Consider the following 26,932-nt stretch of genomic DNA (forward strand, 5'->3'; position numbering starts at 1 on the left):
GAATAATGTTTTCGTTCTTCTAATAATAGAGATATAATCTGATGACTGCACTAATCACCTCTCCACAGAGCAGAGAAGATCAGCTCATTATTCTAAATAATGACCGTTTGAAACGTTCATATTAGACATTATGAAATGTCAGTGAAAAGACCAAGAGAAGGTAAAGGAATAGATTAGTTAAAAATTAACATCTAGCCATTATTCTTCCTCCAAACCTGTACACCCTTCTTTCTTCTTCGGAACACAAAAGGAGAGCATTTATGTTTTCAGAGGTATTGAGACTGGATAATGACTTGGAATATGTACAAGTTATATTGACCACTTTTATAATGCATCTGCATCCTTTATGACCCTTTAAAAGCTTCAGTCCCTCATCATCGTCATTGCATAAAAATATCATGGAAAACAGGCTTCTCTTTGTGCTCCACAGAAGAAAGTAAGTCATTTGGGTTTGGAATGAAAAGAGAAGGAGTAAATAATGACAGAATTTTTATTTATATTCCTTTAAGAATAAAGTACAAAAGGATGAAAACAGAAAAAAGAATAAAAAAGGATGAACATGTGTGTGTGTATGTGTAAAAGAGAATATAAAGCAGCTCAGAGAGAACAGTTACAGGATGTGACATGGCTGGATCATCCATTGACCTCGTGGAGGAGGGGGACATGCACAACAGCACTTCAGACATATACCCCAACACAACACCCACCCACCCACACACACACAAACAGACCCCAATACAGAGCCAGCACACCATGCTCTTATTTCCACATGCATACATTCACGCACAGAGCCTGGTGATGGTATCCTCATCCTCTTTGCTTTTTTCAGTCTTGCCTTTTGTAGCCTGTGGTAGTGAAGGGGGGTGGGTGGTTACATTGACCCAGATTTGTCATATTGCAAGTCAACATTACTCCAATCACTTTAACTCAGACACTGAACACCTTATCAGCAGTATTTCACACAGAAATCACGTGTAATGGTTTTTTTTGCAATGAATCACGTACAGCAGTGGAACAGCAGCACACACTTGGGCATCAGCATGTGCTTGTGTCAGAGATGTACAGCATCCGCACTGATGAGCTCAGGTACCGGCTGAGCGCAAAAACAACTACAAACGATGATCAGGTTTCATTGATATCACCACAAAGAACAGTGTGTGGTTGTGTAAATACAGTAATGTTGCAGCAAAATGGTAACTGAACCATGAAAACAAACATGCACTGTATACATCACTGAAAGACTGAAAAGCTCATAATGGTCATGGCTAATTTTGTCCCCACACTTTATAAAATTGTCATATTAAATATTCATCTGCTGGTCAATTATCAGTCACCTACAAAATACTGTAACAAAAAAAGTGTCAGTGCAGGAATTATTTTAACAAATTAAACGTCATTTGAATGGATGAACTAGAATGATTGCCCCCCAATCAATGTGTAATAAGAATTATTCTTCTGAAAACTAACATTTTTCATTATTTGTGCTTAACCTAATTGTTATTTATGAGCTAATTAATCACCATTTCGTGAAGTCGTAACAAACAAAGTGAAGGCCAGATAGCCCACACAATCATTTCAAGCTTTATTTAGGCTACCTCATATATTCACCTAATAAATACCTGTAATAAGCACGTAGTAAATATCTATTTTTAATTTATAGGCAGGCGTACATAATTTCCTGGCATGTTTTACATTCAAGTCAGCAGTCTGCAACAGACACATGGGCCTGCTCAACTCTTTGCCTAATGAAATGACTGCATTGTTTTAAACCATTATAACAAATTGTGTGAAGGTTCACATGATAAGAAGGTGAAATCCAGTGGAATGATGTCGCGCATCGCCACACGTCATTATGTTCATTGCCCCTGAATTTCCAGTTTCTCTCACTGGAAAGCAGAATCACAGCACTAATTGGAAGCCTTTGTTTCTGACGTTACTACAACTGTGCAAGCAAAAATGCGCTTAATGCACGTCTTAGCAAACGCTTGCATAGATGATTCACCAAAAGAAAAAAATATATATATTAAAAGCACAATGTTATCCAGGCCTACAGTCACTGAAAGGGAAAACAAGAACGTCCGCCACAACTGTATTGACTGTCACTTGTTAGGCCACGCTGATGCTGTCACGCAAATTCGGATGCGCTTTCACAGTGGTCCAGTGTCTCTTCGCCATCTGAGCTCAGTTTCACTACCATTTCAGTGTGAATGTTAAAAGTAACGATGCTTATTATATTTGAAATGCATTTGCATTACAATTCGAACGTTTTACGTAGATTTATGATGGGTATACTTATAGACAAGATCTAAAATGTTAACTAAGGAAGATTTTTATTATCATTATTCATATATATATATATATATATATATATATATATATATATATATATATATATATATATATATATGAATAATAGCTGCAGCAAAACTCGCACTTTCTCACTGGGCGAGATTTTGTTGAAACAAAATCTTAAGTAGCCATTAAGTAGCCTGCCCTTTATTGCTGGAAACACACAGATACATGATTGCACATTATGAAGGCCTCAAAAATAAAACGAGGAGAAAAAAATGACTTACGTTATAAGCTGTACGTCCGTTGTATCGTCATGTTTCGTGATAAATGAGATCCTTGTGTTTCTCCGCGCGACTCCGATCCAGTGCGCGATACATTTAAATAGATGTAGTTATCTATGATCTGCCTTAATATGCGGGTTACACATTAAAATTCCAGCGATGTCCATCGGTATATGACATTCAGGCAGATTTTCCTCATACTGTTCAGAGAGCTTGTCCTCACAAGTGTACACAATTAACACAATAACCATGTGTATGCCAGCGTAATGCAATGTGCGCTTCTGTGTACTGTGCGTGTGCATGAGACAGCGCGCTATGTGGGGGGTGAGGGGCGGGGTTTCGGTGCAGGTGACATCATCCTAGACCAATTACAAACAACATGTAGTGAAACGCTGCCCATATAACGTAGCTGATCCAAAACATGCAGTCATTTTTTTTTCTACAACATATCTAGTTTGTAAGAGTTTTTTTTTTTTAAAATAATCTTTGAAATCTGAAGATTCAAAATGAAAAAGATTATTTGCTTAACATTCACCTCGACTCTTAAAGGGATCACCCAAAACGAAAAATTCTTGGACTTTAGTGTTTTTCAAACAAAGTATATTCTTTTTATGTTCTGCACAAAAAAGAAAGAAAGAAAGAAAGAAAGAAAAAGGTTAACTGTAAAAAAAAGGGCATTCTTTTTGCTTTACACCTTATTTTATTTTATTCCGCAAAACCCCTAGAGATGGCAGCAAAGTATTCATTTCTTCAATCACAGTCCAGTGATCAGAATCCCATAGAGATGAGCAACAAAAAATAAGAAAAATGCATGCCAAAAATATGTAATGTATATATGTACAAATTTCTATTCAGTTCAATCAGACTTCAGAACAACTTAAACCTGCAGACAATGCAGGCAAGACCGCTAAACAGCGTATTGCAGTCAAATTTAGTAAACAGTTTGACAGCCATTGCTAAATGATCGCATAACATTTTCAAAGACTGTTTATCTGGCTTGCACTGAAGTGTGATTGTGAAAATGTGATTTCATTGCCCTCCTCTGGAGATTCAAGAAACAGTATTTGCCCACATTTACAGTACTGTGCATTTTGTTTGCAATTGGTGTTAAAGGTATGGTCCATCCAAAAAGGAAAAGTCTGTCAACATTTGCTCACACTCATGTTATTCCAAACCTGTATGACTTTCTTTTTTCTATGGAACTTAAAAGAAGATATTTTGAAGAATTTTGGAAGTCAGTGGCTACTGTCTACTGTTTGGTTCAACACATCCTTATCATCTTCTGTGATTAGCTGAAGAAATCCATACATGTTTGGAACAAGTTCACCTGCTACATGGTTTCCTGATGTGTTATCTCTATGGTAATGAAAAGTTTTAGTTTCTGTTTTAGTGAATTTTTTATGGAATTCAGTTCACTTTTTCCTGATACAGAAATTCCCACATCCCTCTCTATATGTCAAATGAAAATGGCCTGTAATTCGGCAGTAATCCCAAAGAGGCGTTCTTTTTTATTATTATTATTACATCCCTGTAAAGATGCACTTATTTTTAGTTCATTTTACAGTAACGGGATTTATACTGATTTATAATGTATTCAACAGGTGCATTTGGCATCTGTGATTAATTTATTGAGTGAATTTACCATGAAAGAACTCATCCTATGTTTAAATCTGAGCGGTGTCCTCATTTTATGTGAGAATGCATCGTTTTTAAGGTTTCCAAAAGCACTGCTCATATATTTACATGCAGAACTTTTTAATGAACTTTTTAATGATTTTAACGCATTTACTGAATGCACATGCGTTTCAATATAATTATGTGAATTAAAAAAAATTTTTAAATACAAATTTAGATTTTACAGTTTACACACACACACACTGTCAGGTTTGATTTTCTTTCATGAGCCTAACACAAAAACAACTTATTTACATCTTACTTTGCATGTCGAATGTACATATAAGACTTTAATTTTAAAACGAGGTGTGAATAAAAGACTTTTATTTTAAAGCTCTATGTGAGAGAGGCACAGGAAGTCGATCCACAGCCTGGTTTCACATTTCTCTTGAACGCAAACAACACTGGCGTCCGGGGCGCTGCTGCGGTACCAGTCGTGACCGCCCGACTGTACGGCTTTTCACGGCTCACAGATGTAATTCGTCGCGTACCACCGACTGGAACCGACCAATTTACAGCCATTAACAACCGGGCTACGGTTAGGACGTGTTCTTACAATCATACTGTCAAAATATCTGCGACTTTTTCGAAGTCACACGGCCAGCTAACGCGCGTTAGCAGGTTAGATGCGATTTTCAGAGGCACAGAGAGCCAGTATACGAGCATCTCTGCGATGATTTTGTGCATGGGTCGTTAGTTTGTCACCTCGAGACGACATCAGGTGTTTGATTTGGTTTTGAAACGGACGTGTTGACAACTGTATGACGGATCATTACTCGGATCTGAGCGCTGCTTAGTTGGCTAACTGGAAGGAGCAGCTCGATAACTTGTTGTAAAGTTGTTTTGTGTGCTAAGCGGGACTTTCATGTGTATTTCCTCAGGCTTGAGAAGAAGAAACCCGTACTTAATTTTTGCCATTACAGATGCACAACAATATACAGCCGAACATTGATAGTTACAGTTAAATTAGGGACCCCTTTGCCACCCGGCCTAATTAAACTTGTAAGTCCTCGGACTCGATTTTGCACCTTTGTGCTGGGAGCAATTTTGTTGTTTTTCATCAGCTGACGGGTTTAAATGAATCTGTCTCTTTAATGCTGTAATTTCCCCGAAAATTTACTACGTTAACTGTAGAAAATCACATAGGAAGTCGGCATTCAATGTTGACACCCACCGATAGGGTTCGTCGAAATTTTTCAATAAAATTCACATTCCTGCCGAGACTAGTAAACAAACTATGACTTAATGACAGGACTTTTTTAGAAGCTAATCTGTGCTGGTTTGGGGACTCACACCGAGCACAGGGGCTCTTTACAAGCTGGACTTCGGACACTTCTCATCGTGCTGTGCCGATGTCACATTTGATTGAACTGTGAGAGCTGTGAACACGTTCAGTTTCAGAAAATAAACGGTCAAATCCAACCTCAGAAGATGTCGACCAGGACACCACTGTTACCCATGATTGACTCCACTGGCCAGGTGAGTCTTAGCCATCTGTTTTTTAAAAACACAAATATCATCGACCCGTTTACTACAAGTTTTGGTTTCCTAAACGGTCATGTCAGATCATGGCTTAGGTAGCTACAAGTAAATACAGCTTATGATTCTCTAGTTTACCTGTCAACACACAACCTCTTCAGCTGCTTGTTTTTCACAGCAAAAACGGTATAATAATAGTATTGTTGTACAAACAGGAAACAACGCAACAGTCTTAACTAATAGGTTTCCTCTTTACTACAAAAAGAAGAGCTTAGTGTTTTCAGAAAATGCTTGTTTTGAGATGTCAAGAGTTTATTCCAGATATTACTTCACTGTGATTTTTTTTAGTTATGTAGTATGTCTCCTGTTTACTTTCTATACCCTTGCAGAAAATTTAATATAATAAGATTTAATATAGATGTGGTTGCCTTGCTTTTTAAGTCAAGTTTTACTTACAATAGCTTACACATTGTTTCAAAGTAGCGTGATAGAAAATCTTGATAATTTAGTTTACATTTTGTGATGATATAAACACTCAGCCGACGTTTGCTATACTGTATGTATTGCTTTGGCTGAGTGTACTGTATGTGTGCGAATTACCTTGTGTGTACTTATATGTATATAGAAAGCTGTGCGATTATATAGATAATCAGTATGCGTGTAAAGTTAGATAAACTTATAGTAGTTGGTGGTTGGAGTTTTATAACTGCTAAGTCAGACATTTGTGGATGAAGTTGAGTCAGTAGTTTATAAAACCACTGATTTTAGATGTATATGTAATTGTGCATCAGTTTTCTATCTTATTTTTCAAAGGTTTAGATATTCATCGAGGTTTAATTGATGCTGTATTTTAAGGAATTTTGTCACAGGTTACACTTGAAATGCAAGTGGTCTGTTTTGATCTGAGCTCAGATCTTGAAATCATTTGTTTGGCCTAAACCCATAGAAAGAACCCTAGTAGCTCTCTCTAAAATTAATCGTGGCAGCTAGCTTGTTTCTGAGGTCAGTTTTAACCAAAAGACTGATCCTCTTTCAGTGACTCACTGGCAGAATTGTACCAGCAGTAAGCAGCTTGCAGCTGAAATCTCATGAGACTGATTTGGAGTCAGTTTGAGTGTATGGTTTGTTTATAGTGGAGATGAAATGTTTGTTGAATTGTGTCTCTTGCCAAGCCATCCCCAGTCTTACTTGTGATTTGCAGTCTGAATATGTTGGTCAGCGTTTTTCCCTCAAGAACTTTTCGTGTGGTTTGAGGGAATCAAATATAATCTGTTTGGCCTGATGTAGTGTAATGTTTTTTAATCATCCCAGGCTGCTCTCCATGTAAATCTTTTTTAGGTCAAATAAAGCCTTATTTTATTTACTCCTTAAGCAATGCTTGGAGTTGTTTCTGGGTTTCTGGGCAAAGATTTGAGATCCAGGGCTCTGTCAATCTGGACTGGCATTTCCAGTCAGGCATGGTTTGAGGAGTGTCATGGAGGTGTGTTTTTATTATGAAATTTTAGTTGATCTTCAAGCACAATGTTTTTGTGAAGACTTACCCAACCAGATACTGAAGGATCTGGGTTAATGGGAGAAAATCCTAATCCCAATGTTCCCTACAAAACAGATTTTGAATTGTCATCCTTCAGTTGTTTTGGTCTCACAATTCCTCACATAGCCTATTTTTTCATTTGATTTAGTTTGAAATCATGTGTTTTAACAGATCACCTGTAGTTTGAGCTTGACACGGGAGTCTCAGTCTCTCTGAGGCTGAAGAGTCGTAGTGTTTCACCGATGGGGGGATGTTCAGCTGGCGTCTATTTGTGTACTGGCTGCTACCTCCCTCCTCTTGAAATAGTCACAGTGTGATAAAAATACTGAAATGACAAACTGGCTCACACCCCTTCTTTATTCCCCCTCCCCCTTGTGCCAGGCTACCCCTCTGTTTTCCCCAGCGTCTCAGTCAGTTGCCCCTCACGCAGAGCCACTGCTTCTCCGTGACCTTCTAGTGCACAGAGCACCGGTGTTCAACGTGCTTGTGAGCTGTCGCTCAGCAACATTCTCGCAATCGGTATCCTCTTTCGGGTGTGTGTTGTGTCTTCAGGGTGGTTTTCCTATCCTTGTCAGATATTAGTCATTCACGCAGACCTGACTGTCTTCCTTCGAGCCTCTGTAATTAAAACCGGCAATTCAATAGGATGTGTGCACCATGTGTAGTTGTTCTTCAACCATTAGCTCCTCCCTGACACTACAGTGACAAAATTGTCTCCCGGCCAACTTGTTTGGTTCTGTTTACATATAGGGGAGAGCGGGGTAACTTGTGCCACTTTTTACTTAAGCCGTTCTCTAGGGAAGAGAAGTGAGATGAAGGTGAGATTTCAGGATGTTTGCTATCATCTGAAATTGGAACCGCACATTTGTAGTGTAGTGCCATAGAAAGTTGGCTTGAAAAAAATGTTGGCTTTTTCCCACGTTGGGGAAATATTTACATTTGAAATAAATATAAGCAAAATTAAGGGTAAAAACAATTTACAAGTGCATAATCTAAAACTCTAAAGTCTTATTTTGCAGCACTTGATTCATGTTTTCATGAAGTCAGTTTAGTAATTTATTATTTCAAGTAGGCCTATACACACACACACGCACACATACAGTGCCCTCCAAAAGTATTGGAACAGTAAAGACAAAATGGCTCTGTTGGCTGTGGAGTGAAGACATTTACAAATATGATTAAAAGATGAATATGAGACAAAACTACAGAATGTCACATTTTATTATTAGCCGTTTCAACACATCAGAATCAGAATCAGAATGAGCTTTATTGGCCAAGTATGTTTACGCATACAAGGAATTTGTTGTAGTGACAAACATACATGTTTTACCAAATAAAAAGAACAGCACTTTTAGTTCATCCCACTCATTGATGTGAGCATAAGTATTGGGACAGCTGAACATAAGGCAGATATAAAAGATTAAAAGCTATTATTTAGTTGCAGATTCCTTGCACACAATCACAGCAGTGAGTCTGTGACCCATAGACATCACCAGACTCTTGGTCTCATCCTTTCAAATACTTTTCCCAGCCTTTAATGCAGCCAATTCCAATTGTTGCTTGTTTTGGGGAGTTTCTGCCTTTACTCTCCTCTTCAGCTGGTGAAATTCATGTTCAATCGGATTTAAATCTGGAGATGACTTGGGAAATCTAAGACTTTCCCTTTTTTTGCCCTTATAAATTCCTTGACTGAACTGGCAGGGTGTTTTGGGTCATTGTCCTGATGCAATATGAAGCACTTCCAAATGAATTTGGTGGCATTCTGCTACTGTCATCATGCATTAAGTCATCAGTAAAGTTGAGTGGGCCTGTTCCAGAGACAGCCATGCATGCCCATGCCATGACACCACCTCCACCATGCTTTACAGATGAGGCTGTATGCTTGGGATCATTTGCAGTTCCCCTTTTTTTCTCCACATTTTTGCTTTCCCATCACTTAGATAAAGGTTCATCTTTGTCTCATCGGTCCATAAACACAGTTCCAAAACACTTCTGGCACACATTTGTGCTTTTTTTGCAAACTCTAATCTTGCCTTTCTATTTTTGGTGCTGATCAGAGGTTTGCATCTTGCTGTGTAGCATCTGTAATTCTGTGTCAAAGTCTCCTGAAGACAGTAGATAGTCAGAGCATCACCCCAGCTTTCTGGAAGTTGTTGGTGATTTTACAGAACCCTATGTCTTCTAGGGTTCATTTTCACAGCTTTTATGATTTGTCTGTCATCAACTACTGTTGTTTTCTCAGCCGATCAGGTAGTTGCTGGTGTCACTGGTGGTTTTCAAACTCTTGATTTCTCCATGCCCTTTGTTTTTGCTATAGCTCTAATTGACTTCCTCTTTTCTTTTAGCATCCAAATTGCTTGCTTTTCTCTCAAAGTCAGCTCCCTCCTCTTCATCCTGGTTTGTGTGTCATCATCGAATGCAAGATTCAGAATACAGAAGTAATGGATATAACTGATACGACACATTCCCTGCTTTTAATATCTGAAGAATTAATGCAACAGGACACAGCTGATCACTTAGAAAGACCTGTGAGGCAACTGCTCCAATACTTATGCTCAAATCAGATTGGGGGATGAAACTCTAAAAGTGCTGAACTTCTTAACTGGTAAAACATCTATGTATTGAATCACCCAATAATAAAATGTGACATTCTGTAGTTTTGTCACATATTCATCTTTTAATCATATTTGTAAATGTCTTGACTCCACAGCCAACAGAGCAATTTTGTCTTTACTGTTCCAATACTTTTGGAGGGCACTTTATGTATGTGTGAGTGCGTAACTTTTATTTTATTGATAAATGCATGTAATTGTTGAATTGATATGTCATATACAATTTTTAAATACCTGGACACATTTGCTTTGACAATTAATTTAATCTGCCATGTATATTATATATACATACCCCTTCATTAAAAAGTTAAATTATGCACAGTTTGCTTAAAGGACTAGGCTAGTTCACCTAAAAAGTAAGATTTTTTTTTTCATCATTTACAAACTCATGTTGTTCCAAATCTTTATAAGTTTCTTTCTTATGTTGAACACAAAAGAAGATATTTTGAAGAACCAAACAGTTGACTTCTGTAGTAGGGAAAGAAATACTATGGAATCAGTGGGGCCATCAACTGTTCGATTACCAGCATTCTTCAAAATATCCATCATAAAGAAACTCATACAGGGTAGCTTGTGTATATGAGGGTAAATAAATGATGACAATTTTCATTTTTGGGCAAACTATTCCTTTAAGGAGATGACCGCTGACCCACTGTCACATCTTACCCCACTTATCCCTGTGTGTATGTGTGTAAAGTCAGATGTTGAACTGCAGGCCTCTTTCTGGAGAGAGACTGAATGCTTAAGTCAGCATAGATGGTGAAAAGAACATTTAGAGCATCAGGTCTCCATAGCAACATAAAACTTCAGAGTTATGCCTTGACGACGAATGCAGTCAGATTGTAGCAACACTAGCATGACACCCCAGTCATTTTCTGGAATAATGGCTTTTAGTTTGCTTGGTATGCGTTACATATTGTCCTAATGAAATGAGCCCCTCCTAAATGTTTGTCAGCTCTGACGTCTGTGACCAGCCCTCGCTAACCGGGCCATAAACATCAGCAGTGACAAACGATGAAACAAATGTTGCTCAGAACACCCTCAGATTGTTCTCTGAGGAATCGGAGATATCCAACTGGTTCGACTGATGATAATGAAGAGTCTCAAGTCTGTGTGAACTATTAGTCCCAGTAGCTGAATAGCCTAAATGAAGTGTTGTGTATTCTAGACGTGGAGCTGGATCGTCTGGTTAGTTTTCCCACTGGTGCTAGGTTAAAGGAAATAAAGGTGTTGGAAAAAACTGGTTTTTCAACGATACAGGTAGAGCTAGTTCATCTGTAGCTCATGAAAGCTGAGTGTTTGTATACTGCCTTCTTTCTTTGGTTCTAAAGATGGTTTTCATTGATAAGCATCTGTCTATTTCTTAGGATTTAATTAGTCTTTGAGCAGGATTCCACCTGGTTAGGCCTATTCTGTGGCAGAAATGGTGAGTATTTTATAGATGTTTGCTGACGGGTGTGGCGCTGATCTGAACCGCACTGATTTGTGCAGATGTTGTGAAATCACTGCAGAAATCTTTTCTTTTATCTTGTTATAACACATCAAGTGTTACCGGTTGCTATCTTCTAGAGATCCAAAAAAAGGCAAGGACCGTGCCCACGTGTAAGACAGTGTCTCATGGATGCAGGTTGTTTTAGCTCAGTTGAGGCATCAAATTGAAATTGATTTGAAGCTGTAAATGTGTGTCCAAGATTTTATCTTGTAAAAAAAAAAAGTCGTTCATTGATCCTGAGCAATACAATTACTATACTGACTTGCAAAATTTCTTCTGTTCCACTGAGAATGGTTGGAAAGTCCAGAAAAGTTTGGGAATACATCACACATGACAGAAATATATTTGCCTGGTCTCATACATGCTGAGTTTCAGTCTCCCTGAAAAAAAGTTATGATCTACTGGTTGAAAATGAGGTTTAGAAATAATTAAAAGTAGTGAAATGATTAACTACTAATCCAGATTCAATGAGTAAAATCAAATTAAAGTGACGTGGTGTTTTCATTTCTTTTTTTTATACACTAAGAGAATGAGACAACATTTCTGATGAACTTAAGAGTTGTGATTTATGGTAAACTAGCTTTATTTCATAATCAGATTTTTATATATTCCAGTAGTTTAAAATATGTCAACAATTGTTTATATAACCAGTTTAAAACTATTTCAAATTATGAATTGTTCATATTATATTATTCATGTTCTTCTTCACTCACTTCACTATTTCCTTTTGTTCAGCTTTTTTTGGCATCGTTGTTCATCAGCAATCAGAAGAGAAAAGCTAAAGTCATCAGTTGTTGCCAATCTACGTAATTCTCAGTCAGTATTTGCTGCAGTGATTAATGTAGTTTATTCAACATTCTGATCATAGTTTTGTCCAACACCTTTCATTTAGTCTGAGATAATTGTGTCTAACATTCACTTTTAATTACAGTAATCTCCTTAATCACTTCAATTCTTTTAAAATATAGTCTTTGTTCTACATATGTAACCCTACGATGACATCATTCATCTAGCGTTCTTGAACCTTTGACTGATTGCTAGTGGTGAGATGTACTGGAGAAACCTTCAGAAGGACTCAGTCTGCAGTTTATCTTCTCCCACTCCGTTCCATTGTCTTGTTTCCCAGCTGTCTGGACATGTCAGCTCTCGTTTCCAGAGAGCTTCTTGAAGGCCTCGTCTCGCTCCGGCAGCCACTCCTCCTGACAAACCCAGACACGTCGCTTCCTGTGTATGACCCGAAACCCAGATCATTTTGGCTTTTTCTTTTCTCTCTCACTCTCCTCTATCACTGTACTTCCGGGAATTAGCTGGACTTCCTGTTATGCCGTAGTGTGTGAGGAAGCTGCTTTTCCCTGCTTGGACCCCGGGAGTGGTTAGCATGTGGATCTTATTTTAGGCAGAGACCTCCTGGCCCCTGAAGTCGTCCTCAGGGCTATTTGTCTACGGCTATCAACACTGAGCTTTGTTTTGAAACCATTCTGCAGTATCCGTCCTCACTTCTGTCATGAGCCTTTGAGGAGATTCACAGCAGGTATTTTAATGGGAAATTAAAAATTTAAATAAAATTTTAACTGGTGTTTATGAGATATATATTCTTGCGCTGTTTTTTGTAATGTACACACAGACAGATGAGACTGTGAGGTCTTTAGATGTGTGAGAGCATGTTAGTGTGACCCAGAAACAGTTATAGCCAAGTTAGCATGTTTTGTCAGTGAGGATTTTTTCCAAGATTTATGTACCGTTTAATGTTGTATTTGGGCATTTATCTGGATTATCTGCTGTTTTTCATATTCTCTTTATGTTTTAAGGAGTAAATATAAGCAAGATTCTTATACGACTTGGAGGGCTGTTCGCATAGGACATGTTTATTTAATTGTTGCTTTATGTTTGGCACTTTTTTTCCAGCATCTCACATTTATAGTATGCCTGATGGGCATATGGGCAATGACTGGAAAGGAATATATTTTGAAGATTTTTGGTGTCCAAAGACATGACTGCATAAACCTTAGTTACCTTAAATAACATATTGAATTTTACATGGATGACAACAGGGCTGTGAGGGATAGATTTACAATGTTTTTACAATGATTACATGTCAATTTTAAAACTTAGAGCTTTAAAAACTGTTTTATGCAGTTTTTGTCTATAGAACATCTTTTGGAAAGATGTTACAATCAAATGATTTATTTAACTTGCAGTATTCCTATCCCTCACTGCCTTGTTTTCATGCCTGTCAAAAATTAAATATGGCACTACTTTGACTAATGTCTGTTGTGTGTTAAAAGGTCATACAAGTTTAGGATGAAATGAGGAAGTAAATGACACAATTTTCATTTTTGGGTGAACTACTGTTTTAAAAAGAGAGTTCACCCAAAAATTAAATTTACCCAATGATTTACTCACCCTCAAGCCATCCTAGGTGTATATGACTTTCTTCTTTCAGACAAATATAGTCGGAGAGATATATATATATATATATATATATATATATATATATAAATAAATAAAATTATTCGTCATTGTAAACGCACATGCAATGGTTAGCGGAAACTAGAGATTACAGTTTATAAAGTTTTAAATGTGGATATTTTTCTTACAACTGCGTCACTTAGCTTCAGAAGGCCTTTATTAACCACCTGGAGCAATGTGGAACACATCTTATGATGGATGGATGCACTTTTTTGGGCTTCAAAATCTCGACCACCGTTCACTGCCATTATAAAGCTTGGAAGAGCCAGGACATTTTTTTAAATAACTCTGACTTTCTTCTTTCAAACAAATATAATCAATTACACCTAGAATGGCTTGAGGGTGAGTAAAACATGGGGTAGATTTCATTTTTTGGGTGAAATATCCCTTTAAGGGTTGTCACATGACCTATATGTATTGTAAAGTCTATTATAAGATTTTTAAAAGACTTTTTATTATCATCATTATTATTATTGCTGTTGTTTTTAATTAGTTAGTTAGCCATTGGTGTTCCTCTACATAACCACACTGGGAGCCTGTTAAAACGCCTGACGTGTGTTACTTATTTACTTCTATTGTTATTAGTTTCTCAAAGGAAGACAGGTCGCTTCCTGTTGTATGTGGTGTTAGCTCTAGCCTTTTCTCTCTTAGGTGTTAATTGTGTAAGAATTATCATGGTGTGCAGAAAGGTTTGTATGGTGTTTTCCCGTGCTGCATCGGTGTTGAAGTGTGATTATAGATTCGATGAGGTGATTGGTGTGTAAATCAGTGGTTGAGCAGCAGTGCTGCTGTACTGAAGGTCAGAGCTGTGTTTTTGTGTGTGCGTCGAGTGTTACTCTTACTGCAGAACATCAGCTCAGTGACGTACACTCGCTGCAGTATCATTACACTTCCCTTTTGTCACGAACAACAAGCAAACTTGTTTTTGTTAATGTGATTGTCTGTAAGTGGGTGAATCACAAAGAATGTCTTGGTCATATTTCACACTGAAATGATAAAATCTTCAAATCCCTGATACGTGTAATTTATTAATAATTTTAGATAATATTTCTGATGTTATTAGATATAAATATACAATTTGCATTAAATAAGAATATTTTGCATCCTTTTTTCGTCAATGTGTATTTATACAGATATATGTACATACACTTACAGGGCTCCAAACTGCGACTAAAATGGTTGCATTTGCGACCAAAAATATTAATTTGCGCGTGAAGTTTTTGCTGAGGTCGCCACTGGCGACTATATATAATTTGCATGAAAGGACTTTTTTCCCGATTGTTTTGCACTCACATCTTTTGTTATGTTCACGTATTAAACTTACATAAGACGATGCGCATCAAAGTTTTACTGGAAAAGAGTTTCAAACAGTCCTCGTCTCTGCCGCACACAGTCTGCTGAACGCAGTGAGAGAGACCTGAAAGGGCCTGTTTACACCTGGTCACTTCATGCATTTTCTCTGATCGGATATCTATATGATTTGTTAAAACGTTTCCCCATTTACACTTGGCCACATAAATGTGTCTTCGCAAAACGGATATAAATCCGTTCTTCAATTCCCGCTTCATATGCAAATATAACGGAGTTCACGTCAATGGATAATTTTATTAATTATCAGCTAATTTCAATATCAAGAGAGCGCGTGGCATCAGCACTGGAAAGATAGGCTAGTCTCGCTACTTTTAATGAAGAAGATTGTGTGTTGAGCGTCTGCGACAATCTTTCAGGTTCATTCAGTTTGCGCGTCGCTTGCTGAAGAAATACTCCGCTACTCATCCGCGGTGATGCTTGTTGCATTGCGCTGTCATATCTGACTATAACATGCCATATAGCCTATAAAACGCTCTCACACGTCTATTATTTTAATATTATGGGAGGAGTAAAATTACCATATGTGGTTTCAACAACCAGATGCATTTACACTTGTCCGGTTTCGCCCAGACCACCTCCTGAAGTGGTTCGAGCGATTGGATTTATATCCGTCTCGAATGCGTTTCGGACGGCATTTACACCTGGTCTTTTCAGGATCAGATAGCTATCCAATCAGGAAAAAATGCATGAAGTGACCAGCTGTAAACAGCCCCAAAGTGCAAGTGCAGAAAAGCTGTGTCTATTTCGTGCACAACTTGAACAAACTTCAACAGGTAAAGCTGTCAGCTCTGTGGATACTGGCAATATCGTCAACAATTCTCATTTATAATCATTACTAATATGGCTTCTTCTTATCGAGATCTTAGTCTATATGCTGTGTTCTGTTAATGCATGGACTTCCTGTTATTTGAAGCGCACTTGCCATCCAGTAATCGCAAAAAGCTTTGTGCTGTCTTACTTTTTATAAACAAAGTATCAGCTTTAAAATGCTACGAAATTCAAATGATGCGGTTTGGGTGCTCTTTAATGCGGACCACAAGCGCACACTTTCGGTAATATAAACACCAGTACCCCGCGTCCACGCGGTCCGTGTATGCACCCGGATCGCGCGAGCGGAGAGTATCGCACTTAATGCTCAGGCGCGATCTCTTTAGCACCTCAGTTAAAGCAGCAAGTGAACCCATTATATATTTCGATTTACTACTATAGTATGAAATGAACATGATCAAAAGGTAGGCAATAAGAAAGCCTATAGTAACTTACTGAAATGTTTTATGTAAAAGCTCATTCAGTGTTTCAAACTGAGGAAATGTATAAAGCTTGTAAACATTGCATTGTAATACATTTACCTCAGAATAACCACTCAGTGTCCATAAACTCATCAGTCAGCTAGAAAAATAACTATAAAGAGGAGCGTTTTGCTATATTTATGCGCTGTTGCATATTAATATTTTTACTTATTCTGTTGTACATGATTCAACTCCTCCTATAAAATTGCATTTTACTAATGAAGAAAAACAGACTGAATGTGTGAAAGACTTGACAACATTTATAGGATGCACTGCACTCAGTTGCCAAGTGATGCTTATGGTCCATGATATTGGTACAGATTCTGTGTAACGAACAATTCTTTGTGACTGTATATTTCAAGTTGTAAAAGACATAATTCACACTTTAAGTGAACCTTAGTCCCCCGGTCGACCTGATCATCTACAAGATGGATTAAAATGCTGATAAAGCCTAGAAAAGATAAGACATAAACACATGACAAAATGATTGAAATGTTAAAATAGGGGGGAAAAATAAAATGATAATTATAAAATAAACCACTTTTATTCTGTGGCACCTAAAAAAATAATTTGGCGCCTAAGTATTTCTTTTATAGGAGCCAATGGCTCCTTACTCGGTTTTTTTTTGTCTGGAGCCCTGACTTATGTACATATCTTGTAATCCATTATATGCATATGTATCTTATAGGTTGTTTTTGTAATTCACCTAAGTGGAATCTTTGACTGTTGTGCTGCATTCTCTCTGTCTACACTAAATAAGAGGCTTTTCTACATTATGAGCATTGAGTAATGTTTAAATAAGAATGCTTAAGAGTTTATCGCTGATGTTTAGTAACCCCTGACTGACTCACAGTGATGGATGTGTTAAGCAGGAGTGAAGTAACTTCATCTGGCTTCACGAGTGTGTTATGAGAAAGATGCGTCAAAACTAAATCACAGACCTTGTCCAGTGCTTTTTTGGGTGCCTTGAAATAGTTTTTGTAGATGTTTGCTCTCTGTAGACAAAGGGAACACTGACGTACATACACAAGCCAGACTTCAGCGATGGACGCGTCACATGGACTAATGTGAACATGGTGGCATTAACTGTGTTGTGAAAATGTGCGACAATCCAGACAACAGAGTATCTGTTTTCGTTGATGTACTCACCTCTCTGGTCAACAGGCTGTCCTCAAACTGCAGCTCTAATGTGAGCATGGACACACACACATGGGGACAGGCCACAATTGATGCTCTGTTCCCCAATCAACACAGAAAGAACCAAGTGTACTTCACAACAGTCAAGAGAAATCCCCGTTGTCAAACTCGCGCTCTCACTCTGTCAGCTTCCTCTTTTTTTCCCTTGCCTGCTGTGTGTCCTGTGACAAAATTTGCAGCATCACACATTATCCATCTCTCTTTTTTCTCGTCAACTCTGCTGGTGATGCACTGAAATGAAAATGGCTTAAACTGAAATACTGGTCTGAAAACTGAAAGTGTTCATTTTGCACTTGTACTTTTGTCTTTTGTAATTGCTAAAATTGTTTTTTTTATTGTTTTTTTTTATTTTTTTTATTTTTTAGAGACCTTAATCAATATTTTAAAGGTTGTTGGAGCTGTTTTGTGGTAAAGTACTGTGTGGGTGTAAAAACAGCAGAATTATTAAAGTGTTGTTCATTGAAATATTGACTGTAAAAAGACTTCAAAATAAGGGCGTCATTAGCGCATGACAGCTGTCATACCTTGCTTTGCTGTTAAATTTGATGTGAGGTGTAGTCAATTTTGAATACTACATATTACACATTGAATGTCATATACAGGGAAGGAAATTAATACTTTTATTCCACAAAGGATGCATTAAGTTAAACAGTATAGACTTTTACAACTAATGTTTATTTCAAATAAATGCTGTTTTTTAACTTTCTATTGATCTGTGAATCCTGAAAAAATGTATCAAGCTTTACACAGAATTGCAAACGGCATAAGAAACATTTCTTAAAGACCAAATCAGTGAAGTGACGTGACGTGTGGCCAAGTATGGTGACCCATACTCGGAATTTGTGCTCTGCATTTAACCTATCCAAGTGTGCACACACACACACAGCAGTAAACACACACACACCGTGAACACACACCCGGAGCAGTGGGCAGCCAATGTTGCGGTGCCCGGGGTGCAGTTGGGGGTTTGGTGCCTTGCTCAAGGGTCTCACTTCAGTCATGGTATTGAAGGTGGAGAGAGTGCTGATTATGCACTCCCCCCACCGATAAATCCTGCCGAACCTGAGACTTGAACCCGCAACCTTCAGGTTACAAGTCTGACTCTCTATCCATTAGGCCACGACTGCCCCCGTCAGCATATTAGAATGTTTTCTGAAGAATCATGACACTGAAGACTGGATTAATGGCTGCTGAAAAATCAGATTCGCCATCACAGGAATACATTACATTTTATAAATTAAAATAGAAAGGTTATTTTAAATGGTAATGTTTCTTACTGACTGAGGCTGAGCAAAGTATGTTAAGTTTGCCATTGGGACTATAATGCACAGCAAGAAAATGTCATGGGAGTATTGACTGCAGTGTGCATCTTTAGGCTTTTAAACATTGTGCTTGTCTGTCTCTTTCCCATCAATATGTCATCCATCAGCAGCTGCTGTTTACTTAAATGAAACCTGAACCATGTAATCAGATTTTTTTTTTTTAAGTCAATGATTCTTTTATTGGATGTCAATGTAGTTTCTGTTCTCATTTTTGGCTAAGATTTTCTGCCTGCTTTTTTTCTTTCAGGCAACGCAAATGTTGTTTTCTGCCAAAATTTTGGTACATCCTTAATCTCTGCTCTTTCACGGTCTCTTCCTTTTTCTACCTCACACTTCATCTGTCTCCCTCTGCATGTCTGCTTAGTGTGAGAATCAGATGGCTACTGGCGACAGTCCTATCCAATCAGAATCACCTGAGCTCTGATAAGGATATTATTAAAGCATTGCTCTGCAAACCTCCCATCTGTGCGTTTAGGTTCAACCTTCATAACCGTTTCCAGGTGAAGAACTGTGGTCTGGAATGGTTGGAAAAAACAAACACTGGCCTAAACTGTTTTCTATCTCTCTCTCTTCCTTTGCAGTCTCACTCCGACTCAAAGCCTGGGGGACGCTGCAACATGCCCCACTCCACAGCAGACGAGCAGCCCCACATCGGCTGCTATAGGCTCCTGAAAACCATTGGCAAAGGCAACTTCGCCAAGGTCAAACTGGCCAAGCACGTCCTCACTGGCAAAGAGGTGAGGATTGCATTTACCCTCCAAATAAAGAATGTGACACAAGGGAAACCGTAGGCTGTTTAAATGGCAAGCGATTTGTCTGATAAGTGGAATGTGTTTGAGTCATTTGTCTGACTTCCATAATGCAGATGATGATAAACATGCTGCTCAGTTGTTAGCTCAAGTCTGACGCCTATGAGATTTTAAAGCAACAGTAGCAGCCATCCACGCGATCACTCTCAGAGAAAAAGAACACACTACCTCTGCTGTTCACTGAAAGTGTGTACTTCATTGGTGATGACACCTACATACTTTCTGTAGAAATGGCAATATAGTGTTTCCCAATAAATCTCTTTAAATTTTATTTTTGTTGTCATCGTACTATGATGTGGGGATGCACACAATTAATGAACAGATTACTCAGAACAACATCTAATAATACCAATAGTTTTTTAATACACTGTAAAATACTTGCTAGTAAAAAAAATACTAATAATTAATTGCACATCTTTGAAAAACTGGAAGGAGTTCTGTTTGTTTAAATACGTTCTGCTCAAACTCTGGCCAATCAACAACCAATGAATTGAACCAAGTTACCACCCCTACTTTTTTTTGCTAGTCTTTTTCACTTGGATGTATGTCACAATGCAAAAGATAAGATTTTTCTCTTCTTCAGTTACATCATGACTTTAAAGGGATACAGTTTTCATTAACAGTCTCTGAATCCTCCACTCTTTGTGCATGCTACAGCACACTTAACATTCAGCTGGGCTTGTTTTTGGATGCCTGTGCCTGCTAATATGAGACTGCATGGTTCTGAGACGCTGATAACGCACCATGTGACTCCTGACTGCAGAGAGAGGTTTTAGACTGATAGAGAAGAGGGGCGAAGGTGAAAACTCTGGGTTCTTGTGTCTGTGCGCTCGCCGCATGAGCAGCGTGCTGTAATCTCAGTGCGGCATGGTGAATTGTTTCCTGATGATGTGAGATTGTGATCTGTATGAAGGCAGACAGAGGCTGATGTGTGGCTGCAGCCCTCAGGGCTTTTCCCAAGCGCTTTTCCCTAACCGAACTCTTCCCCCTTTCAATCAGGTGGCGGTAAAAATCATAGACAAGACTCAGCTCAACTCCTCAAGTCTTCAAAAGGTGAGTCTGACCCTTCCTCCTTGGTTTAATAGGGTCATAATGCAATTTCAGAAGTATACTGCTAAATAGTTTTCTTTAACTCTCCCACCCCTGTTAAGTCGTGTCTCTTCCTGTTGCCTCACCACTTTCAAGATGCAAAGCCGTTTCTCTGTAGGGCCCATGGCAGCTAATTATAGAAAATTAGACTCAAGTACTTCCTGAAGAAAAGGACCGGTTAGATGTGGGGTTTGGTGGGGGTAGTTCTTAGCCACATTTTACTCGTATGCACAAGCTTGAAATATTTACTCTGCACACAAAGTCCCTCTGTGAAGGACGTCTACATCATTTGTTTGCTGCACATTGACATCTTCTGTCTCCGTTTTCAGCTATTTCGGGAAGTGAGGATCATGAAGCTCTTGAGTCACCCAAATATTGGTGAGCTTAACTGACGAGACAAATCACCCTTAAGTCTCTCAGCTTGAATATACAGTTTTACGGTTTTGGCTGTGCCCACTGGGCTTTTTCCCCATTTTTTTGGGTTCATTAATCCTTGTCCAAATGTCAGTGTTTTTCTGTGCAACTGGATTTGGTGAGCGTAAAACCTCTTGGGAATAACCCAAATCAAAATGATTTTTAGTCTTCATCCAGCATACTTGCATTGCATTTAAATAAACCAAATGTGTCAAACCTTTCTTACATTTCTCTTTTTTTCCTCTTGTCCTCATGTAGTGAAGTTATTTGAAGTGATTGAGACAGATAAGACCCTCTACTTGGTGATGGAATATGCCAGCGGAGGTCAGAGCTCTCCCCAGCCCATTTTAACCTCATATTTCTACCCTGTTACACAGTGTTCTTTTCCTCTCTCTCTCTGCATTCTGAATGTTCAGCTGTTCTGTAAATGCCTCTAGTTTACTGTAGACAGGATGTGGCTCTCAAAGTCTATAGTTCTGATCACTATCTGTTAAATACCAAAATTTACCATCTTACTGTATCATAATTTTTCAAATTTCAGACCCTGACACTGCTGTTCAGCACATTTTAAAAATGAAAATACACTGCTGTTCAGCACATTTCAGTTGTTCAGGCACTGTAGAAATTAATCGTTCTATGCGTGAGATTCTTTAAAAGCATTTAGTAATTGATCTAAATCAAATCCAACTGAAATGTTTAATGAAACTTAAAACGATAGTTCATCCAAAAATGAAAATTGTATTATTTACTCACCCTCAGGTTGATCCAAACCTGTAATACTTTTTTTTCTGCAGAACACAGAAGATATTTTGAAGAAGATTTGTTCAGTTTCCATTGACTCCCATTGTATTTTTTGTCCAAATTATGGAAAGTCAATGGAGACCAAAACCTTTTGTTTACCAACGTTCTTCAGAATATATTCTTATGTTACCAGTGAGTAAATGATAGAAAATTCATTTTTGGGTTTTAAGTAAATTTGCATTGTTTGTATGGCTAAATTTAAGTAGAAATATATTTTTTCTTTTATTAACCAACATTAAGATGACCATCCGGCGACAGCTGCTAAAACATCCCACTGCATAGGCGCATTCCAAAGGAAACAGAGACACACATATTCTAATTTGTAATATGCCATGCAAATACCTTGCAGAACTCAACATGTACACATCATGAATTATCAATATTGAATTTATTGACAGCTCTAGTTTCTTTTCATCGGTCACCTGCGGCTGTTTATTTGTTACACAAATTATTGCTTTATAGTAAAGTACCAGAGGTTGTGTTCGTACCAAAGCCAGACTTCTAGCTTACCCTCTCAGTTTGTGCAACTGTTTCCTTTCTAACCGTGACTGTTGTTCCCCTTCTTGGTTTGCAGGTGAGGTGTTTGATTACCTCGTAGCCCACGGCAGAATGAAAGAGAAAGAGGCTCGAGCCAAATTCAGACAGGTGAGATGCTGTGCATTTGGTTATTCACTCACTTGCATATTTGATATTGCTGTTGCATGAATACAAAGCACCATAGGGGCTGTAAACACATCAGTGGTGTTTGGGTTTCACTATTACATATACTTTTCTACTTTTAAAATGTAATGCCTTGTTCGCATGATGGTGTTGTTGATCCGATCACAAGTAAGAGACTGTTTTCAATAATAGAGTCTGATAGTATAAACTTCTTTTTAAGGTGTTTATTCAAGGAGTCACATTTGTTAATGCCAATAGGAGATGTAATTGCGTTGCTAAACTTTACTCTTAAGAAATCATTTTAGAAGTCAGTTTGTGTGTAAGTTAGTGTTGTGATAGAAGTACCAACTTTTTACGTGTGTTTGCAGATTGTGTCAGCGGTGCAGTACTGTCACCAGAAGTGCATTGTTCACAGAGACCTCAAGGTAAACAAGATACATTTTCACACAGTATTTTATATATCTTTACCTCTGCCTTTATGACTAGTCTTCTATACTGGTGCAGATTTGGTTTCATCCCTAAATACGTAATCACCAAAGATCCTTCCTTGCTTGCAGGCAGAGAACCTGCTCCTGGATGCAGATATGAACATTAAAATTGCTGACTTCGGCTTCAGTAATGAGTTCACACTGGGCAACAAGCTGGATACTTTTTGTGGCAGCCCTCCTTATGCTGCCCCCGAGCTCTTTCAGGGGAAGAAGTATGACGGGCCGGAGGTGGATGTCTGGAGTCTTGGGGTCATATTATACACACTGGTCAGCGGTTCTTTGCCGTTCGATGGACAGAACCTAAAGGTGAGCACAGAAATAGGAGTCAATAACAGGGTTTCCATCCTAAGTTGCGAATTTAACTTGTGCGCAAAATTGGAATATCGCATAAAACATTTGCGAATAAGTACCGTTTCCATCCAATGAGTTAGAGAGAACAAAATCGTCACTTCCTGATAAACTGGCACTAAATATCACTAAGAAAAGGAGGAGAAGCCACTGATTATAATAATTCTCAAATATAATAAATTACTTGCACTTCGAGAGAGCAGATGAAACCCACTGAATGCGGTCTTCCTTTCGGAGGTGAATGTCAGCTGTTTGGGAACACAGTCGTGGCAGACCGTTCTGGGAGACAATTATACAGAAATACTTTGACAGACTTTGCTCGGGCACTTCAGAATGGCCATAATAACATTTCAAATGCTGTGTAACAAAATCAGTCCGCTGGTTAGTCAGGTTATGCCACTCCGTAGCGCAAAGTCACATGACGTTTTTGAACGCATATGCAGGATTTATTCTCTAAATGCCTTTCCATCTCCCATTATTCACATTAAGCCTTTTTCATCAGTCAAAAACCACCTCAAGGGATTTCTTTTCGAAATTTGGCATTTCCATCACTCGTTTCTGATGCGATACTTCAAGATGCGCATAAAAAGAGGGTGATGGAAACATGGCTTATGTCAACCGCTTTGACTTAAATGCTGAATGCTTGTGTTCTTGTGGTCTTAGGAGTTGCGAGAACGGGTTTTAAGGGGCAAGTACAGGATTCCCTTCTACATGTCGACCGACTGTGAGAACTTGCTGAAGAAATTCCTCATACTCAATCCAACAAAGAGAGGGAGCCTTGAGGTTTGTACATTCAGAAATACTCGCATAATCTTCTGTCTTGAGTTTTAAAGGGTTAGTTCACTCAAAAAGGAAAATTCTGTCATTAATTACACTCATGTCGTTCCAAACTAGGGCTGGGAGATATATCGAGCACTATGATCATGCGCATCTCGTCAGTAAATCTGGTTCCGTGAATTGGCAGTAAATCGCCATCTCCTGCTTTCAGATGGAGTGGCATTTAATATACAGAGCCGTAGTTCACGGACAAGCTACACAATATCGCGTTCATTATCGAATTCAACCGGATTTACTGACGAGATGCACATGACAGTCGCATGCGATATTTCGCCTAGCCCTATTCCAAACTCTTAAGGCCTTTGTTCATCTTCGGATTACAAATTAAGATAATTTATGAAATCCAAAAGCTTTCTGACCCTCCGTAGACAGCAATGCAACTGACATATTCAAGGCCCAGAAAGGCAGTAAGGACATCGTTAAAATAGTCCATGTGACATCAGTGGTTCAACCGTAATTTTAAGATGCTTCAAGAATACTTTATGCACGCAAAGAAGACATAATGGCTTTATTCAGCAATTTATTGCCTTCTGTGTCAGTCGACGTGCATTCACGACAGTAACACAATGCAAGCGTGTGCATTCCTCTGCTTGTAAACAAAAAGCAGCGGATCCGGGTTCTATGTCAGAATACCGGCTCCTGCGTCAGCAGCACCATACGCATGCGTTGTGGTACTTTTGGAACGGAAGAGAAGAAACAAAGGTCTTGCGGATTTGGAATGACATGAGGCTGAGTAATTAATGACAGAATTTGAATTTTGGGTGAACTAACCCTTTAACTATTGTGTAAAGTCTGGTCTACATTGCACCTTATCCTGGCCAAGACGATATTGGTGTTTCTTCAGTTTTAGGCACTCTTATGTCTCAAAAGTTGTTTTTTATTCATACGGATTATGTATAGATATTATTGTTTTACCCTTTTCCTTTCGATCTTAAAATTGTTACGACCCTGGTCCAATGGACCATTCGATCATATAACTGTTCAATAAACAATTTTAATTTCTGTTGTTTGAAAATGTGAAAAGACATGCCTGTATGTAAGATTCAATGCCACAAAACTCAAGCTAAATAAATCCAGTGATCAGTTCTGCCTGTGCAGGTACCTGGTGATAATGATAGACTGATATAAACCTTTATTCCTGGAAATTACATAAAAGCCAGCCGATCAGATCTGGTGATTTTAGCCAGCTTTCTCTATTTTTATGTGCAGTATGCGTCAGACTGTTCACGGGTGGCCTGTGGGCGTACAGTCTGAGGCTTAGACTCTGCACAAACAACTGTTTGCATCAGATTGATATGTTTTGTTGGACTGATTCAGCTTTTCAGCACTGTGTGATGTGATTTTGAAGTTCTGCCCCCAGTTGACTGTCCGTGTATCCTCTTCATAAATGCCAACTCTTTTTATTATTTTTATTTATTTATTTTTTTATTTTTTTTTCATGTTACTTTATACCAGTGGGCCCCACCCCATATGATCTCTTCACCTTGTACTCTTTCCTCCTAACACTCAGCAGCAGGTCATGAAGGACCGGTGGATGAACGTGGGCCATGAGGATGACGAGTTGAAGCCCTACATCGAACCGCAACCTGACTACAAGGACCCTAAGAGGACAGGTCAGCACCCCAACTGTGCAGGGGGTTGGAAGAGAGGTGGGGCAGACGTGGCCCGGGGCTTTGGTGATGGTGGTGGGTGGGGTTTGTGACCGAGATGGATTATGGTTGGGTAACAAATCTTGGTGATGGGACTGAATCTAAATTCTATACATCTGCTCATTTGAGCCTCTTAATTTGTGAGTTAAAACAACAATTCAAGTTTTTCCTGCTTTATAACACTTTCCTGTTTTCTTTTCTCTTTATGGTGTGTGGTTTGTGCATGATTATTGTTTTCTTTTATTTTGATAGTTATTACTTTCAAAACGGATATTTTTAGTTGTGTTGCTTATACTTGAGGTTAGTGTTGTGTAATGAAAAAATATAAACTATTAAAGGATTGATGCATAATAGTTCTTATAATAATAATAATAATAATAATAATAATAATTCTTATTTATATCTTTGGTCTGTCTCCTCAGATATTATGCTACAGATGGGGTACTCTCTAGATGAGATACAAGACTCCCTGATCAACCAAAAATACAATGATGTCATGGCAACTTACTTATTACTGGACTATAGGAACTCAGAGGTATGTTACTATAAAGATCATGTGTATATCTGTGTGTTTTTCAGGAGGAACTATAATACCTTTTGGTTTTGGTTTTATCCAGTGTTATATTTATTTGTTTTGTTTGTTTGTTTTTATATCTTAAATTTTTGTTCTGTTCTGTTTTTTGTTTTTGTTTTTCTCATTTATTGTTGTTTTGTTCTTTCTGTTTTATTCTATTGTTTTTGTTTGTTTCTGTTTTTTGTTTGCTTTCGTTTTTGTTTTGTTCATTTTGTTTTGTTTGATTTGTTCTACTTTGTTATGCTTACTAT

General features: G+C 38.2%; 1 protein-coding gene across 27 annotated transcripts in view; it reads left to right on the forward strand.

Moving 5' to 3' along the window:
• Positions 1-4,611: 4,611 nt before the first annotated feature.
• Positions 4,612-26,932, forward strand: part of LOC306861954 (serine/threonine-protein kinase MARK2-like) — a 33,256-nt gene continuing 10,935 nt past the window's right edge. For 6 of the 27 annotated variants that reach the window (XM_079404488.1, XM_079404484.1, XM_079404502.1 and 3 more), the window contains exons 1-11: positions 4,620-5,726; positions 19,594-19,749; positions 20,821-20,874; positions 21,240-21,288; positions 21,583-21,648; positions 22,700-22,770; positions 23,154-23,210; positions 23,343-23,579; positions 24,285-24,404; positions 25,972-26,107; positions 26,530-26,642. In XM_079404488.1, the coding sequence (XP_079260614.1) occupies positions 5,679-5,726; positions 19,594-19,749; positions 20,821-20,874; positions 21,240-21,288; positions 21,583-21,648; positions 22,700-22,770; positions 23,154-23,210; positions 23,343-23,579; positions 24,285-24,404; positions 25,972-26,107; positions 26,530-26,642 (1,107 nt within the window). In that variant the 5' untranslated portion in view covers positions 4,620-5,678. Of the gene's footprint in view, positions 5,727-19,593; positions 19,750-20,820; positions 20,875-21,239; positions 21,289-21,582; positions 21,649-22,699; positions 22,771-23,153; positions 23,211-23,342; positions 23,580-24,284; positions 24,405-25,968; positions 26,108-26,529; positions 26,643-26,932 lie in introns of all 27 variants that reach the window. The other 21 variants (XM_079404498.1, XM_079404501.1, XM_079404478.1 and 18 more) reach the window with 9 other exon arrangements.

Source organism: Barbus barbus (genome assembly GCF_936440315.1).
Source record: "Barbus barbus genome assembly, chromosome: 43".
NCBI classification, from domain to species: Eukaryota; Metazoa; Chordata; class Actinopteri; order Cypriniformes; family Cyprinidae; genus Barbus; species Barbus barbus.